This window comes from Pyxicephalus adspersus, chromosome 12 (assembly GCF_032062135.1).
Source record: "Pyxicephalus adspersus chromosome 12, UCB_Pads_2.0, whole genome shotgun sequence".
NCBI classification, from domain to species: Eukaryota; Metazoa; Chordata; class Amphibia; order Anura; family Pyxicephalidae; genus Pyxicephalus; species Pyxicephalus adspersus.
In genome coordinates, this window is record NC_092869.1 from 27,054,591 (window position 1) to 27,073,615 (window position 19,025).

A 19,025-nucleotide genomic window follows, 5' to 3' on the forward strand; every position below is an offset into this window, starting at 1 on the left:
GCTCCTTTGTAAAATTTTCTCTCTTTGCTTTAAGTCGCATTTAACAATCAACAATCCACTGTCAATGTTATTTTCCTTTTTTTAAAGGAATAATTAGTAAATAATTTTTTTGTGATTATTAACACACACACACACACACACACACATACATATATATATATATATATATATATATCCAAACATATATAGAAAAAATTACAGTAGGAGAAACATGTCAAAAATGAATCTGAAGAGAACAAAACATCAGCAACAAAAAGGGAATAAATAAATTATGGAGCTGCTTAATTGCTGGTTTGCCGTGTTGAAATGTGCACATACAGTAACTGAACAGATGGCTTCACAATCTAGAAATGGGTTACTAAGCAACTCTTGATATCATGAAATAGATCTAACTTTATCAAGGTGGCTTTGAAGTAAATCTGTCTGCTCAAAAGCATTTATATAAATTTTCTATTTTTTATTCTAGGATTATTTAGTAAAGTTCCTAACCCTAATAAACCCTACTGTTGCAAAGGAAACATTTAGAAACCTTTGAAACTTTTAGGTGATTTTATTGGTGCTGATTTTTCAGCACTGACAATTAGGTGCACTGTAAACCCCCAGAACAAAGTGTTAATTTTATGAAACATTAAAAATTATGATTAGTATGATTGTCTCTAATATGACAGTTTTAGTTTCACCTGAGATTATTCTTAGGGGTATGTTCATTAAGATTTATTTTAAATAGTTAGTTTGGGTTAACAGACGTTATTGGTCACTAAGTAGCTATTCCTTTTAAAAGAATGATATATTATAACGTTTCCTGGGATGTATGCTGAAGCAATATTAAGGAGAAGGAGAACGGTCCATTGGTGAGGAAAGTAGAGTAGAGTATAGCTAATATATTGGTGAATAAGGTAAATATAATGGAGCTTATTCAGCCCAGCAAAGATTTGTATGAACAGTCTACATAAAAGATAATGCCAAGTGAAATGTGGTTGCGAGACACGTTTGGTGGGCAGTTGTCACAGGTTTTGCCATTGGTGGCTTGGCTGCCTCAGGTTTGGGAACTTCTTGAATTATGGACCAGAAAAAGCAAAGAAACTGGTCATTTCTGAAATAGCTGCCATAGCATTAAAGATTCTGATTCAATAGCTTTAGTTCCTAGTGACTGGTCCGGAACAAGTATGTAGATCAGAAGTTCTGACTTTCTTACAACTTTACTTGCTTGATTCAGAAAGAAGTCAGTCAGAGGCTCTGACAAATGGTGACAAGCATTTTTTAAAAGAATGGAAGCTAACCTATTTCTTCCTGTACAGGTTTTCCTTTTCTTTCTTATACAAATGATTATGTGCAGCACATTCCCTATATTAACCTCCATAGCGGTCTGATTCTGGCCGTATTTCCATGCAAAAAGCGGTACCATTTTTTGCATGGAAATTCATTTAACAGTGTAGGCCTATAATTCTTAGGCATAACTCACCGACACATGTCTAATAGTTGTTTTATTTAAAAAACTTTAAAAAAAAAATCTGTATCTGTAATCTCAATACAAAATATTTGAATTTCCCGTCGCTAAGTCCCGGCTGCACGGACGCATGCATCAATGTCATCGGGAAACTCTGTAGAACGCCTCTGCACTTCGCGGACGGAGATCGGAGGAGGTAGGCGTGTCCTCAAAACCTGCGGGGACCAGCAGGAGGCCGGGGGACAGCGACAGAACAACGTAAGTGGGTTTTTATACTGCTTTTAGGTACCCAGAGTCTGACTAGGGAATACTGATTTTTGCATGTAAAATCTACCCCGAGACAGACTCGGGAATACCGCTTGGGGGGTTGTTACACAAGCAATGGCTCATTAGCTACCATATACCATGCTATGAATATAATTTACTTAAAAAGAAATGGAAAGCAAAGCACATCAACACCATTCAATTATCCCAAAGACAGTATTAGTCTTTTTAGCTTTTTTTTTTTGTTTCCTAGAGAAGAAGAAAAAAAAAAAAAAAACATATACTAAACTAAAACTCCTATGTAAGGGAAGGATTGAATGGTAATGGATTGCATTCATGAAGCAGAAACTGCTTTAATAAAAAAAGAACACAAATCTATTCACAAAATGCAGTTTTACATCCCCTTCTGCTTTATTCAGCTAATATTTTACCCCATCTGACAGTTTATTGTAAAAATGTAATAGAAATGCAAACTAGTCCTAAAGACGTTTTATAAAAGTTGTCCTCAGGACATGATGTTTAGATTTCAAATGTATGTGCAACAATATTTACACGGTATACTGTTTTGATAAAAGAGAAAGATGATCTTATCGGTTGGTAAATGCAAAATATGCATTTTGCAGATATCCAAAAGAAATTAAAAATGTGGCAAGATATATCTAGATATCCATATTGAATCACATATACAGGGATTTTTCCCCGACGCTGTATTAGATATATCCAATTTGGGGAAAGGAAGCGGTTTGGTGCAAAGGAACCGTTATCAAGCCATGACTAAATAACAGTAACCTTAATTCTAATGTTTTCAATCATTTTTTTGAGGTTTGTACCAAAAGCTGAACTTTACTTTAAGTACTTATGACATGTTTCTTTCCTCCCAAAACTATTGATTTTTTTAGTGATTGATGGTGGAGAGTTGATTCCATCTAAAACTGTTAAGGTGGTATTTAAAAGCAGGTCACAGGTATAATAAGCAATATGTGCTGCATATAGAGAATACTGACACTGTCATATTCCTAACTGCCTAAGCAAAACAAAAAGCGTAATTAAACCTAAGAACAAAAGAAAATTAACATATAGCAGCTCACCTGTCCCTAGATTTTGTAACTGCACTTTTTTCAATATTTCATCAAGTACAGAAATTACTTGTGGATTTTGATGATGCAGTCACCTAAACAAGCAGCAAAACCTTTTTCTTTTTTTTATCAATTTCAATCTCCCTTTTGCATTTAGTGGAGCAAACAAAGGCAGACAAGTCAGTAGTTCAGCCTGAATGGGAACCATGGCTCCGCTCCTTACACAAATATAGTGTGACATTTTTTTTTTCTTTTACAAAAAAACAAAAAATATTCTGTATTTATTTAACAAATTGTAAATATTCAGCTGTTGACAGTAAAATATTGTAATTCTATGGTCACTTGTCAAAATATATATAGAATATTTTTGTTTTTACCAAGCAAAGCATACCTATTTGATCAGAAACATTGTCCTCACTTCTCTGCCAGTTTGGGGTTGACTTTCCACTGGACACCAAATCCGTCTGGGTGTTTTGTCTGTCGATAGAAGCTGGTGATCTACGACCAACTCCAAACCTGTCAACAAGAGAAGATACATAAAGTTATTGATATATAGGTAATAAAGTTTATTAAAAAGTCTGTCCCTAAAGACCTTTGTCAACAGGATTTTGTCCATTTGAATGATCTCAGAAACATTTGAAACTGATACAATTTAAACAGGCCCTAAAACTAATATTTTGACTTTAACATATATTAGAGTTAAACTGACTCAGTTTCTCTGGTCTTTTAGTAAGTTTTTTTTTCTTTATAGATCACACAGCCGATGGAGACTCTTAAATCAACTAAATTGAGCTAATTTATTCTCCCTAACATGACCTCTAAATTATACTGGAAAGGTAATAAACAAAAGTACCATGAGATTTTCAGCATGATGGATTTGATCTAAAGTATAAATTTTGCTGTGAAACAAGCCAGTCCCAAATGATTCTCAAACTGGCTTTATAACAGCAACCTAAGGGGCAGCATTATTGATATATAAAGATCACAAGTGAAGAACTGTGTTAAGTGGCCAATTTTGTTTTGTCACATGGTTTACCTGTTTAATTAAAGCACTACCACTACCAAAACATATTATTATTGTGGCTGGGTATACATTATTCTCTCATCTGTGATATTGTAAATAGAAAATGGAAACAACCAGACCATTTATCTGGTCACCAAGAGCTCCCTCTGGCAAAAGCTGAACATTAGTGTTTTGCATTATGTACGATATATAGCAATAATCCTAATTTGTCTACACATATAAATATAATAAAATATTTTGCCTAATATATTTATTGTTCTTGTCTGTATCTCTAAACATTTTTTGTTGAATGGTAAATAAGGGATCTTCTCTGCACAATTCCATCTGCCAAGGCAATCAACAGCAATGCTGGAGAATAACAGCACATAATTTGTGTGAAGAAAACACACCATTATTACCAAGAACACAACACATTTCTTTGTCACACCTGTTTGGGTCCTGAGATATGACACTGTGGTCAAAGTCATTCATTACATAGATGGGCTCACTGCTGTGATTTCTTGCTCTACTAAATTTATTCTCGATTCTACACCATCACAGACTGTGTCCTCCATTTCTCTAATCACTATGAAATAGGAAAAGGAGCTGATCCCCAAATTTGCAGAATGTCTAGCTGGGCAGAAAATATTATGCCTACACAAAGGTAGTCTTGGTAAAGAATAAAATAGGACAGCCTCGCAAATCAATTGCAAGTGGGTGTGTTACCCAGCATGGCACAATGTTTAGGTGCAAAAGAACATTTATCTAACCACAATTGGATTATAATAACCTTGAATGTAAAGTTGTCAAATATAATAGGTTAGTTAAAAACTCATATAAAAAGATTTCTGAAGTTGTTCTGTCATAATTCACTAACGTGTGTTTGACATAATTGGGTATGCCCTCCCAAAACTGATTTTTTTTCTTTTGTTTGAAGATTGAGTGTTAAATAACACCATAAACTATTTTTAAAGTGCAGGATAAGGAACAAATATAGTATTTAACAGTTTACAACAAACATCTTTGGGCCTAAAACTTTTTCCAGGAAGCAGCAAGTTTGCATAATCTGATGTGACCTTGGGTGCTAATATGAATCACTGGTAACATGATAAGTGGTCACTCTCTAGAGGGATCTGAGATCATCACTGCTCATTCCCGCATGCCGTAACATATGGGTCAGTGACTTGTACCTGCAATCTTTTACAGCCCAGCATCTTAACAATTTAGAAAGGGAAACAAAGGTTTAGGATGCAATGAGTCTGAATATTTTGTAGTAATCAATCAACCTTTTTAACATGTTTAGGTGTTCACTTTTGAAACAGTTTATTAGGAACCAACAGGTTGTTTAAAAATGATTACAATGTTTTTGTATGTGTATGAAAATGGGTAAAAGTTTTTTTTTTTGTTTTTTTACAAAACTCTAGAAGCTATCCTTTTGTAATAAAATAATACAGCGAAAAACAACAAACAGTCCCAACCACTGCATAACTTTGGAATACAACACAAACCAAAATATTAAAATTAGGTTAAAGATAAAGGGTTTATTCTGTTGACCTCTTCCTGTCCATTATCTGTGTATAAGTGTTGAACATTAAATGCACAGTGCTGAATGTGTTTATAAGTGTTTTCCCCAACATTTGAGAGCTAGCAACACACTTTACATGGCTGCTATCAGTCAAGGTTATCACTTACAATCCCCCCTTATGTGGTCCCAAATATGTGATCACCAAGCCAGTTATAACAAAGTAATCACACTGCAGGTTGGAGGCTTTGCAGAGAAATTAAAACAAATGTTTAGGAAAATCTATTAGGTGGATGATTTAAGAATGCAGTGAAAGTACTTAATATACTGTAGATACTACAGGGCATTTCTATGTTCCAATGTTTAATATAGTAAAAGCATTGTATTATAAAGCAATGAGTAGACTTACATCTAATCTCACAAAAACAGGCTATTGCTGGACACAGCAACCTCCTTTGCTTAGACATATTGATTGTCTCTTTAAGTTCACTAACAAGTGTAAAAAAAAATTTTACGATTTTATTTATTGCACAAGTGTGTTTGTGAATACTATACAGTGCATTAACATGTATATTTGCAATGTAAAGACTTATGCTTGTTAGCAAGGTGCTTAACTTTCAATTCCCTAGGCTAATACGTAGTAGATGCTCAATGTGCCGTGCCACTCCACTTGGATGGTCCCTGTGCAACACTCCACCATTCTAATCTGGCTTTTAAACCTGAGCAAAATGAGTAGGTAAGCCATTGTCAGAAATAGAAAGGCTTTATTATGTTATTTAGTTAATATCTATCAATGCATTCTGGGGAAATATTCTTGCCCCTGCACTGACAGACATTCAGAGAGTGTTGTTGATCTAGAACAAAAAGTTACAGAGCAACAGAAGATCAAACCTGCAATAGACTGAACACATTAATTGGCTGGTAAGCTTCAATTAAGGAGTTTACATTCGCCTTTCATATTTTGAAACTTTTACAATATTTTATTTTAAAATAAAACACATTTTGAAGGACTCCTCAATAACTGGTCATTATAACCTGACATTCAATTTTTATGATCAAAACAATTCTAGCAATTTTTTCATTTTCTACCTTACAGTTTTTACTAAAATCAAAATTGTTGTTAAGTGTAGCAAGAAAATATAACAATCCATAACTGCCAGATTAATCCCAACAATGGTCAAAGATGCATTTATTTTGTTAAGGAATTTAAAAAAGCACTAAGTTACCAGTTGAGCAGTGGCAAAATCCAAATGTTGGAAACCAGGTTAATGGTATCAGAGCAACTGGAGCTGCCGATGACAACTCTTTCAATCCAATGAAGTGAATGCATTATAGCATGGGTTTTTATGCGCCAGTTTTTGCTGAAATGCATGTTAATGACTGCAATAGGTACATTTATGATATGAGGCACCAACACACAGTGCAGTAAGCTGTAGATGGAATTCTAAATGCAAGGAAAGAATAATGTAATCAGAAAAGAAAACTTCTTTGAAATATACTGACTAGCCTTTAATATCACAATATTAGTTTGCACTCTGTTTCTACTTTGCTAGACCTATCAGATTGTTATGGACAACTTCTTAAAGTACCATCAGACTAGAAAAGATGTACCTAAAAGAGGGTTAAAACAGAAACAGCATAAACCTTACTCAAATACCTTAATCTATTAGGTAATAAAACATTTTTACCACAAAAGCCAGAACCAAACAGAACTAATCTATTGAATCATTGGAAGCATCATGCTCCACAGATTTTCTCTCAAATAATAAACTATGGGAAGACACAAAGACTTGGCCTAACTACACTCACAATGGCAGGTACAAAAAATCTTTGTTGGTCCTATTGACGATCAGACTATTTTTTTTGATGAATCACTCCAATAGTTAATTCCATTTATACATAGCAATGCCACTTCCAGCAGTAATGACACCTAATTCTTATATTAAGCAACATTCTGCCATCCCTGACAAGTAATTGCATACTTCAACAACATTTATAGTAAAGAAAGAACTGTTTTTTTACTGTGGCTGTCCCTTGTCACTTGCATAATCCCAGGTTTGAAAGGCTCTTTATATTTAAACAAAATATAGCACATCTGAAAAAAAAATTTAAGTAAAGTACTTTGCAATAAGTAGAAGGCAGCCAGGACCTACAAATCCTAATGCTTACAGTGTGGAACATGGAGGAATGACATACCCTTCAGGCATGGATTTTTGCCTGCGCTGGGAGCCTCCACTGGAGCCGGTATCACTGGAAGTAGAAAGACTGCTGGGAGAGCTACGACTCTGCTGAGATCTTCCAAGAGCCACAGAAGATACAGAGACATAAATCTCTGAACCTGGAGACAGCCTTATTTAAACCAAATAAGACAGATTTATTGAACACAGTATGACAGAGCTTTCCCAGCCACAAACAGACAGAAGCAACTATCAAAGTGAGAAAAGGATAGCATGAAACACATGCACTCAAGAAGATGATTTAAAATGAAAAATGTAGTAAAATTCACAAATAAAGTGAAGACATTATGCAATTCATGAACAGATTCTCATTGACAATTTATGGGAACATCAAACTCTTGCTAAAGGCTGGCCATTGTGTTAAGTCTAGTATTTTACATTTTTTGGCAACTCTAATAAACTTTAGTGCGAATGCTCAACTGTCGCACAGTAAAACTAAACTGGAGTTAGGCGTTTTTGACTGAAATAGTTGTTTAAAATAAATCCCGGTTGTTGTTCTTAAATACGTCATATTTATTTACTTGACGGTCTGTTACGATAGCTGGGCTCATTCACCAGTACAGTTTCCTTGATAAGCAGACGCATAGTTTTTAACATAAAAAATGGATCACTTCCCAAAATGCTATGGAAGTTCATCCTACTCATAAATAACTCTGCAGCTCAATTTAGAGGAAATGGTAACAATTAAACTTTTACAGATATATTAGAGTCTTGGGTAGTAGGTTTGAATATTATAGATGCTTTCCAGTCATTCATATGCAAATGTTACAAAGAAATTTCATTATAGTTTAACAATCTCACCGTTGCATTTCAGTTAATATCCTGGTTTTTAATGACACATTAACAGAACAGATATTTCTGTGATGTGACAACATACTAATGATTACCACTTCTGAATGTCAGAATTGTTTAGTACCACACCAAGATTTTCGCCTGCATGCCCTAAAATATCTGCAGTAACCCAAGTTGTGGGGGACATCCTATGGTATTTTAGAGAGTTATGCCTGGGTATATTAGGAAAAAAAGCAAAAAGGTATCTTTGTTTTAGCATCTTACCTTTTGTTCTCCAGAGGACGTCCATCACTTGAAATACTCCGTGGAATGTTTGCAGAGCGTTCTGGTGTCTGTATTTTTGAATCACCTTTAACAGAGGAGACCCTTGATGATACAGGGCTCTGCAGCTGAGAAGGAACTTGTCGTAGCCCAGCAGCTTCCCCCTTGGCTGCATTTCTTTGCCATTTGTTGTTGTTCCTGAAAGGGAATTTCAACTCATATGGGATCCCCTCTGTTACTTTGTATTCCACTGTTGGCATGCGATACGTCTCTGAGCAACCTCTATTTTAAAAAAATAAATACATTTTCAAAAACACATGGATTCAAAGCAAAATAAGCTATAAGTGCTTTCCTTTAATATACTATTAGCTGTGTAGAAGGCAAATATTTCTTCAAAGATTACACCACTAAGGTTTTTATAAAGCGATCGACTGCAATTATTTTCATGCCATATTGAAGATGTCACAAACCTTTGCAGCTCCTAAACCACACTCAAATATGACAAGCACATATTAGTCACATGGAGAATGAAACAGTCCACAAACCCATACTTATGTTCAACATCTTAAAAAAGACTTTTCATGAAATGAGGGTGGGGGATGGGGAGTCCGCATGATTTTTAAAAATGCATGATCTACAACTGTAATTTGTATCCCTGATTCAGTTGGTACTGGATCAAGGATCATCTTTGAGCATTACATCTTTGCAATAGATGTACACTTCTTCATGTTTTATCACTTTAAAAATGGTACATTTACAAAAACAATTTCCAGTGATTTTACCACAAATACAGTAAGTTCTAACCACTTCTGTACCCCATCTCTGTTGCGCTAAAAAATCCAATATAATGACTCTGCCCTGTTTACTTCAACTACAAAACCTTCTCCTTAGGTTACAATGAAGTGCAGAAAAGAAGGTTTTCTGAAGAACAGCAAGGTAGAAATGGATGATACTGCTAGGGAATTTCGATGTAGCAAATGCACTGTTCTTTTTTTAACTGAACTGTAAGTAAAAATTGTATGGATTACCGAGATGCACTACATAGGTTTATTTTGACTTAGACATATGTTGCAATTAAAATTAAATGATAGATTATCTTTTCTTAATTGCACAAGTGTATGATATAACAAGTCCTTTAGAAGGATGGATACTAAGTCTGTGGTTGGAGCCCAAAGCAATACCCATCACACAGTCCTCTGCACTGCATGACCCCACAGTCTTGATAAAGTATATGGGTACTTTCAGTTGCAAACTGATTTTTTTCCATGAGGTTGTTTGGCAAAAGGTTTAGAAATAAGTTGCCAAAGTTTAAACAGTTTTTTGCTTCTTACATAAGAGTACAGATGTTGACATATTTTCATGCATAAACACTTTGGAGAAGACAATTGTATAACTCAGAAAGATCAGATATAATGTCTTCAGCAGCTATAAAGTCAGATAGATACACAAGAACATTCTTGTAGTAAGTCCAAGAGAATAAACCACAAACCAAAATGCTCATTAAATTTTAAAGATTAACCATGGAAACCCATATATTAAAAGGAGATTCCAGTTTTACACAGCTTGCTATAATACCCACTCTACTCCCTTAAGCATACAGACAAAAACAGAAACAATGTTACAGTTTAGATTGATTATGAATAAACATAATGTATTACTGTACGATAAAGACACCAATATCTCTTGCATGCTTTTATTGTGTGCCATGTTTTGTTACTGATCTAAGCACAAAAAAAAAAAAAAAAAACATACATTTGATTATCTGCCACTAGGCCAAACTCAATAATTTATAGTGTCATTATAGCCTATTCTAGTTTAGATTTGTTTATTTAGTTAACTGAAGTGGACTATTCACACATTTCCTAAAAGTAAGATAGCACATTTTATACGTTTTTATATGTTTTAGTAAACAGAGTGAATGTAGGACCATAGGTACTCTCCCCATCAGGGTCTGGTGTGCAGTGTTTGAAACCTAAGTGATGCCAAATAATAAAGAAAGGATTTATATTATATGCTTTACTATCTGAAAAGGTTTATGTCTGTAGGCTCTCCTGTCAAACATAGGAATATGGAGAATATTCAGCTGACCCATACCGAAAACAACCCCCAACCCCATCCCATGATAAGCCATTACGGAAGGGCTTCTTTGCCTGATGAGAACATGATTTTATGTACGACAATCTTTCCTAATTAGTCTAGATTGCACATTTGGCTAGCCACTATCTATCCAAACATAAACAATGATAGGTATTCTAAATTTGTGAATCAGTACTGTAAAAGTTAACCATCTAAACAAAAAATAAACTCAAATAATACCTGCGAGGGATTCCATCATCATGTGGTGGAATTATGACAACTTTAACTGTCACTGATGTTCTAAGAAGGTCAATCATCTGTTCATGACTTAGCGTGGCCACGGCAACTTTGCAGATTTCAACCAAACGGCTTCCTTGTCTCAAACCAGCCTGCCATGCATAACCATAAGGCTCAACCTCAGCAACTATTCCTTCATAATTTACATGGAAGCCAAGCTGTCCAAGTCCATTTCTTCTAAGAGTCATTTCGACAGTCTCACAACCTTTAGTGATGATCTGAAATGTATAAACAATGTTACTGATGAAAAGTAAATCAGATATTCAGACAAGCACATAAAAATATAAAATAAATAAATGCTTCCAGATTCATTATAATTAAATACATTTTTATGCATAAAACCGCCCATAGTCTTAAACACTTTTCGTCTTTCTGTGAAAAGATATTCTGTGTATCTATGTGTCACAAATATACAAGAACCATTGTGCCCTACAGCATTCATACTTGGTAAACCATAAGAACAAACCTACTGCTTTTATTTTACCACGTCAATGCTCTTGTACAATATTGTCTCTGTTTTCCCCCTTTCTATGGTAAATAGAACACATTCATAACAAAAAAGCTTTTGAAGTTTTTAGTAGGTCCACTCAGAATTCTGTGTGGGTTAATTTTTACAACTTGGTGCAGAATCTAACAACTTCAAATCCTTCACTCCTTCTGATATCTGCAACAGTAATTATGAGTCTAGGCCTGTATTTTTTTTTTTTTTTTTTTTTTTTTTTTAACATGAGGGAACCCTTGGGATAAACTTATAGGTCCTAGGTAACCCATGCTATAAATACTATAATCTGCATCTCACAGTATATTTGGGTTGTGGTCATTGGGATGAACCCCTCCCACATTGCTAGCCAGTGGGAAAATGCCACCCTTACGGACAGCCCAAAAAAAATAATTGGTGTTTGTTAAACTGACTAGGGAGGCAAAATTGCTCATGGCTCAAGGAACCCCTAGCAACCTCTGGAGGAACCCTGGTTGAGAAACACTGGTCTAGCCTTTCCAGTCGTGACATAAATGTAATGTCTACATCTGCTGCATGACCACAAAGTCAACAAGGTTGACTGCATTCTGATATACATGACATAACGACAAAATTACACTCCCATGGTATAATATTACATTTTGGGACTTGGAGAGAGACTTAAAATTGCTTAAAAATAAATTGACTTTTCAACCATACAATTCATTTATTTCTTACTTCCAGCCTCTTGACAATCTCCTTTACATCATCCGTGTTGTGGGTATAACTTCTTATGAACACACTATCCCCTCGCTCATAGAACATTTTAATTGTTGTGTTGTTGGACGTCCATCCTATTACATCACGGCTTGAACAGTTGAAAATAACACATTTTGTTTCTTGATCAATCAAAGCCAGTATTTCGTTTGAAATGCACAAAAGACAATCAATTTCTAGAGCATTACTAAAGTCTTCAACTTGCACACCCCAAACAATTGCTCCACTACTGTACAGCTCTGCCCATGAATAAGGCTTTGCCTTCTCCTTTTTCTTTGAGGCCAGTGAGATGAATGGGAATTTTCCAGATGAGTCAATAGACGTGTTGGTGACATTTTTTTCTGCAAGGTCTTTCAGGTACTCTTGATGGGTCCTCGTTGCCATTGCTTTGAACTTTTCAGACTTGTGAGCTGCATTCTCAGCATTAATTACTTTTGCTAAAAGGAAGTCCCTGAACACTGTGGATTTAGGAAAAGTAAAGCTTTTGGGGATTGGTGGGCCAAATGCAGGTACATCTCTTGACCGTGTGACAGCAACGCTGCAAAATGAAAAAGAGGGCATCAAGTCTATTTTAAAGAAGAATAAAAATAAAGCATTTTCTACTTTTATTCACCCCAAATAATACAAAAGCAAAGCAAATCACATATGAATGAGTACAAGTAAACAGACTGCATCCTAAAATGCAACCAAAAACTGCTGATATTTTCTTTTAAAATGTAATATTATATTATACATACAATAACATAAAACACAAATAGAATACCTTTTTAGCTTTAAACCAAAATTTTTGTAAAGGGTATTATTTTTAAAATCACATTAATGTACATGTCTATAAAATGCACAGTTGATTAATCTGCAAGTGTGTTTGTCTATAGATATGTACAAAGGCACTCTGCCTCTTTCATCAGAAATAGCCCAAATCAGTCTCCCTAAGAATATCATCTATGGGTACCATAACAGCAAAGCCGCAGAATATATAATTGGGAAAAGATGGCAAAAGCACACTAACAAGTTTAATCCATTTGAACACTGGATATTTCGCTACTCTATAGGTTTGCAATTGTTATATACCAGCTATTGGGTAGATGGGGTTTTATAGCTTGTTACAAGCAGATAAAAAAGGTGTACTTAAAACCTTTAAAAAAACAAGTGAATATTAGGAGACTGATATTTTTAAATGAGACACGTACAACCTTTATTAATTTTGTAGTAATAAAATAAAATCTCAGAATAAACTAAGCTACAAAGGGCTTTATGTGAGAAAAGTGAAAAATATGTGAATAATTAAGAAAATAACCTAATAATAGATTTTAGATACTGAGAAGATTGAAATTTGATCTGTCATTGGTTACTGTATACAGCACATCACAGTTCACTGTACAATGCAGATAAATAATGACCTAAAAAAAAAAAAAAAAAAAAAAAGAAGTAGAAGGAAAAAAAGACCTTTTTACCCTTCACTTATTACATTCCCTGTGATAACAAACCATTATTAGCCGAGCTAAAACAAGTGAAAAAAGCCATTGTGTGCTTCACAGATCACATCATTGAAGTTGATACAAAAATGTAATTGCTATGCAAAGTGGCCATTTACTAGGAATCCGTACCTGTAACAGACAGAGTCCGTGCATGGGTTGTGCGCTCTTACAATCACAAAAACATGCTGGAAATGAGAGCGGATGTTCTTGGGACTGAACGGCTGGGCTCCAGGCTCTTGAAACACTATTGTCACAATATCGTTACCAATGTGGCGCTTTCTCAGCAGCTGCAATTAAACAAAATCACAGCTTTAGGCATTTAGGAAGCACAATAGGAGCTGTATTGCTAAAACCCCAAAGCGAAATGCATGTATAGTTTATATGATGTTATATTCACAATAACACAGTAGCATAGCACAGAAACACCCAATAATTAATAAAAAAAAAAAGTGTACTTCTAAATATATTCATCAATAAAACAAACCCAAAAGCCAAAACCATTAATCTGATATAGGCCTAATTTGTAAAACTGGAGGAATGAAAAGTATCTTTGTTTGAAAAGATATCAACTGGATAACAGATTTCATTTTCGGACCTGCACTGAAAAAACTGAGAACTGGAATGAAGCCCATAAGTACAATGGGCAGCTTCATGGTGATTTAGGGAGGGGTGGGATCAGTTACTAAACCACAAAAGCTGGTAGATATTTGCATAAGAAGAGCGCCCCAGGTTACACGGCTTCCAGAATTTGGTTTCCGTTGGTTAGCATTTCAAAATGACCTTAACAAATTTAAATTGCATCAGTACAGCTCATTTTTAAGTGATTTTTTAAATAGAAGTTGTATTTTCCTTAAAATGAAACTCACATTATTGTAAAATTCTAGGCAGTATCTAAAAAAGAGCTACCATTTTCTTACAGAAATAAGAAAAATAAGGAATATTCAAGGCTTGCAGACATTGCAGCAATACACAGGTATACATAGGCAGCCAGAGCACACAAAAGGCTGATCCGTCCAGACCCTTCTAACCAAGGTCTGTGACTTCTCTGATTCTGTAAGGCATAAACAATGTATGTCCATAGACATAACAAGTAAAAACATGCTATATTAAATGAATAATACATTTCCTAATTAACTCTGAATGCTCCCACCCCCATTCACCAGCAGTAAATTCTATTTGTGAACATAAAGCAAGCTGCTGGAATTCAGACTTCCGTTCCTATGGCAACATGTGCTGCCAACCACTTACTGTAGCGCACTTGTAATTATTTCTCTATGGAGCTGACTGTTTTAACTGCTTGGGATCTGCTTAATTACCTTTAATATAACATTACTTTATTGTCTATTTTTCTATTAGTACATTCGGTGATAGAGATGGAAATGGCAGTGTTGCGTGAAGACTTTAATGCTCCAAGTTTAACGCTTTCTTTAGTTTTGATAGCGAAACAACTTGTGCACCAGATACTAGTTTAGGATGCCAGGTTTCCAAGGAAACCACATTTATTGTGTAAAAACCAAATAAAATATTTCTGATTTTAATTTTCTAAATATTACAGCCTATTTTTAAAAGGTTACTCAGTTTAATTGAATTGTATTCATCACTAAACCCAACTACCCAAAAAATTATAAATACATAATTGTGTAATCAATAAGGCCTTTTTATGGTAACAGTAAATTATCTGTGGGGCATAGTCAGGCTATACATAGGAGTGGTGCACTTTCAGAGCCCCCACAATTGATCCTCCAACTATTCTTTTCTCTGGGATCACCATCACTGCATAGGGAAAATGAAACAAAAAGACCCTGATAGGAAATGAAAAAGATCTGAGAATGCAGAGTTGTGTTAGTGAAGACAGTGTGTGTCCCCTGGCCAGGATGTTAAAACTACTATACAACACTCATATACCACCATTCCGGATAAAGGCTGCAAGTAGATGGCAGTGGATGGGGTTGTTGGATCTTTCCCACAGGTTACACAAAGTAGATTTATATCCTTTGTATGCACCAAAATGGGGGGTATAAGTAAACAATATTTTTTATGCCTGTAATAAAGTCTTGTTCCAAACTGTGTAGCAGCAGCTGTCTTGGTAGGAGGATTGCAGGAAATTGCTTCCTCACATCACAGCTGCTTCCCTGGTGACTGGTAGAAGAACCTTCAATAAGCTGCTTGAGAGATTTAAAAAGTGGGGATCCACAAACATTATAAAGAAAAAACCTTGAAGAACCAGCAGAGTCCAGTTTTCTTTGGACTACCAATCAGAGGCAGCATTATAGATAATAACACTGCAGGTATACAGCAAAAAGGCGGCAGACACAAAAACATGCTACAATTTTAAGGAGAAGTTTAAGGCAAAAGCTCAGTTTTCATTGAACTGCTTACATGAAATTATGATTCCAAGGTGTTCTCCAGAAGACTTAAAAACACCTTTTTATTTAAGAACAGCTCTCAGTTCAGATTTGTTAAACAACCTATATGCCCCCAAGATGTGCATTTGTTATCCACAAGTCTTCAAAACATAACATTCTTATATCCTGTTAAAATTTTTTTGCTTCTTTTCTTATCACAATTGTAATATTTGGTGGCTCTGACATTAAACACATTATCACAAAAACAAAATAAACAAGTAAAAAAAAAACTTCTAAAAATCTCAAATTTTAGTGTATCAAAGACGTTAGTCATTCAAATAGCCATTTTTGCATCTGTGTAACAACTAAATTTGTGCTAAATGTGCTATACAGATGATGTAATCTTCTCTTCCTTTTCTTCAGGTTATATAGTAATATATTGTAAGAAATCATTTAAATACATGACATTGTGTTTAATGTAAATCTTTTATCATCTGGTTACAAAGCAGGTAAAATGTTTTTTTCCTGATTTATTCCTGAGTCGGAAAGCCATAATGTTAATCAAGATGGCAAAAAATTCTGAGATTACTTGGTGCTGTACCGCATAACTTAAAACAATAGGAATACCTAAAGAGAGGAATCTGTACATTACCTGCTAACAATGTGCTTCTCTCCCCCCCCCCATCAGTACATACCATGTAGTGAACCAGCTGTCATCCCTCTTCCCACTTTGATGTTCCTACTCAACCCAATCTTGCATGTTCTAGATACACACTATTGCTATTGTATGTAAAATGTGCACTGCAACATATTTTTAACAATGATAACATATTTAATATGTAAAAACTAAACAATCAACAATTTGGAGAGCTTTAAATTATGCAAGCAAAGTAACTTTTAAATAACGTTGATACCAAATAAAAATCCACTGTAAATAAAATGAAGCAACAGTTACATTTTCTTCCCAAAATATAATCTACATCGTAGCTGAGTAAAAAGTTAATCATCTTTGTCCTGATCATTCTGATAAACAGCATCTTACCTGTTGCTTGTTGTTTGGTGTATATGGCAGCATGGTAGACACATGAAACATGATCTCATAATCCTTGTATGTGGTATACAAAGAGTGGGTACCAGTAGAGTCAGCTGTTTGAAAAAGCAAAAAAAAAATTACAAATGACATTGTCGTTCTTTACATAAAAACATTTTTATGTGCCAAACATGCTTAGAAATTCTATAAATTAGATTAATTACCTTTAATTGCAATGTTAATTGCATGTCAGCAGGCTTGCTATTGCAGCACAAATGTGACTTCACACACAATGGGCCTGATTTATCAAAGCTCACCAGAAATGGAGAAGATAGTCTATCAGGGTTGGAATCTTCTCCAGTCTTGAAGAGCTTTAATAAATCAGGCCCAACGTTAGAGAGGAAAGGGAGCGTCCTGTTTGACCTACAGTTAGGTCCATAAATATTTGGACAAAGACAACTTTTTTCCTCTTTTTGATTCTGTACATTAAATATTTAAATGAAACAACTCGGATGCAGTTGAACGTGCATAAAAATGTGAGGAACTAAAGCCTTTTAACACATCATTTCAGGGCCTTAAAAGTAATAGGACACTTGACTAAAAGTCTATTTCACTGGCTGGTGTGGGCAATTCCTTCATTATGTCATTATCAATTAGGCATATAAAAGGCCTGGAGTTGATTTGGGGAGGGGTGCTTGTATGTGGAAGATTTTGCTGTGAACAGACAACATGCAGTCAAAGGAGCTCTCCATGCAGGTGAAACAAGCCATCCTTAAGCTCCAAAAACAGAAAAAAAACAATCCTAGAAATTGCTACAATATTAGGAGAAGCAAAATCTACAGTTTGGTACATCATGGAAAAGAAAAAGCACTGGTAAACTCAGCAACGCCAAAAGACTTGGACGTTCACGAACAACAGTGGTGGATGATCGCAGAATCATTTTCATGGTGAAGAGAAACCCCTTCACAACAGCCAACCAAGTGAACAACTCTCTCCAGGAAGTAGAAACTTCGGACAGAAAGGCCCACAAACAAACAGCAACTAAAAGCCGCTGCAGTAAAGGCCTCGCAGAGCATTAAAAAGGAGGAAACCCAGCATCTGGTGATGTCCATGAGTTCAAGACTACAGGCTGTCATTGCCAGCAAAGGGTTATCAGCCAAGTATTAGAAATTAATTTGTCCAATTACTTTTGAGCCCCTGAAATGAAGTGATTGCGTTATAAAAAAAGGCTTAGGTTCCTCACATTTTTATGCAATCTTTAATATTTGTGCTGTGGAAGAAGCCATTTTTACTTACTTTTGGTATCCAGCTGAGCTCTGTACTTTTCAAACCCTTTAAGTCGCACCCTTTCTCCCAAGAGCTGAAGGAACTCCTCAAAGGCAGGTCCAGCTGACTCATTGTTGTACATTTCTTCTTCTGTACTCTGACCCGCTTTGCAGTACATAATGCCAACTTTCAGCTGGTAGTTAAGCTGTAAGAAGACAGGGCTGTTAAAGGACAAAATCACACATACAGTCTGTGTTTTTTTATAAACAAAAACATTGTTAATAATTTAAAACACAAAAGTTCAATTAAAAAGGAAATTTAAGCATTTATAAAATGACAACAGTGAAAGGACCATAACCTTTACAGCAAAATATAGTCAAACTACATACCATACAGACACACAATAGGAGATTACGCATATCAAGATTACGTATTTTTTTTTTTTTACTATAACTACTACAATTTTTTACTATTACTTCATAGCAGGCTAGCCCATGGAAGGGTTTTCAACAGAGGCCTTTGTTAAGGGAATACATACTACAACCAGTAAAAAGACATGTCTTTCTTTGTAGGAAACAATCATCTATTTTCCCAAACAGTAGCCATAATAAAGTATGTACTTTGTCAATGGTTCTAGTTTGTGAGAAATTTAGCTAAAGCCAGGATAAAAAGGTATAATCAACCTTTTAAATGTAAT

At 35.1% G+C, this 19,025-nt stretch overlaps 1 protein-coding gene across 5 annotated transcripts in view; it reads right to left on the reverse strand.

Moving 5' to 3' along the window:
* SIPA1L1 (signal induced proliferation associated 1 like 1) overlaps nucleotides 1-19,025 on the reverse strand; it is a 139,104-nt gene that overhangs the window by 24,638 nt on the left and 95,441 nt on the right. For 4 of the 5 annotated variants that reach the window (XM_072428786.1, XM_072428788.1, XM_072428784.1 and 1 more), the window contains exons 6-13: nucleotides 18,359-18,533; nucleotides 17,075-17,178; nucleotides 13,817-13,974; nucleotides 12,171-12,747; nucleotides 10,919-11,193; nucleotides 8,606-8,884; nucleotides 7,509-7,661; nucleotides 3,179-3,303 (exon numbers count right to left, since the gene is read on the reverse strand). In XM_072428786.1, the coding sequence (XP_072284887.1) occupies nucleotides 3,179-3,303; nucleotides 7,509-7,661; nucleotides 8,606-8,884; nucleotides 10,919-11,193; nucleotides 12,171-12,747; nucleotides 13,817-13,974; nucleotides 17,075-17,178; nucleotides 18,359-18,533 (1,846 nt within the window). The remainder of the gene's footprint in view (nucleotides 1-3,178; nucleotides 3,304-7,508; nucleotides 7,662-8,605; nucleotides 8,885-10,918; nucleotides 11,194-12,170; nucleotides 12,748-13,816; nucleotides 13,975-17,074; nucleotides 17,179-18,358; nucleotides 18,534-19,025) is intronic. The other variant, XM_072428787.1, reaches the window with a different exon arrangement.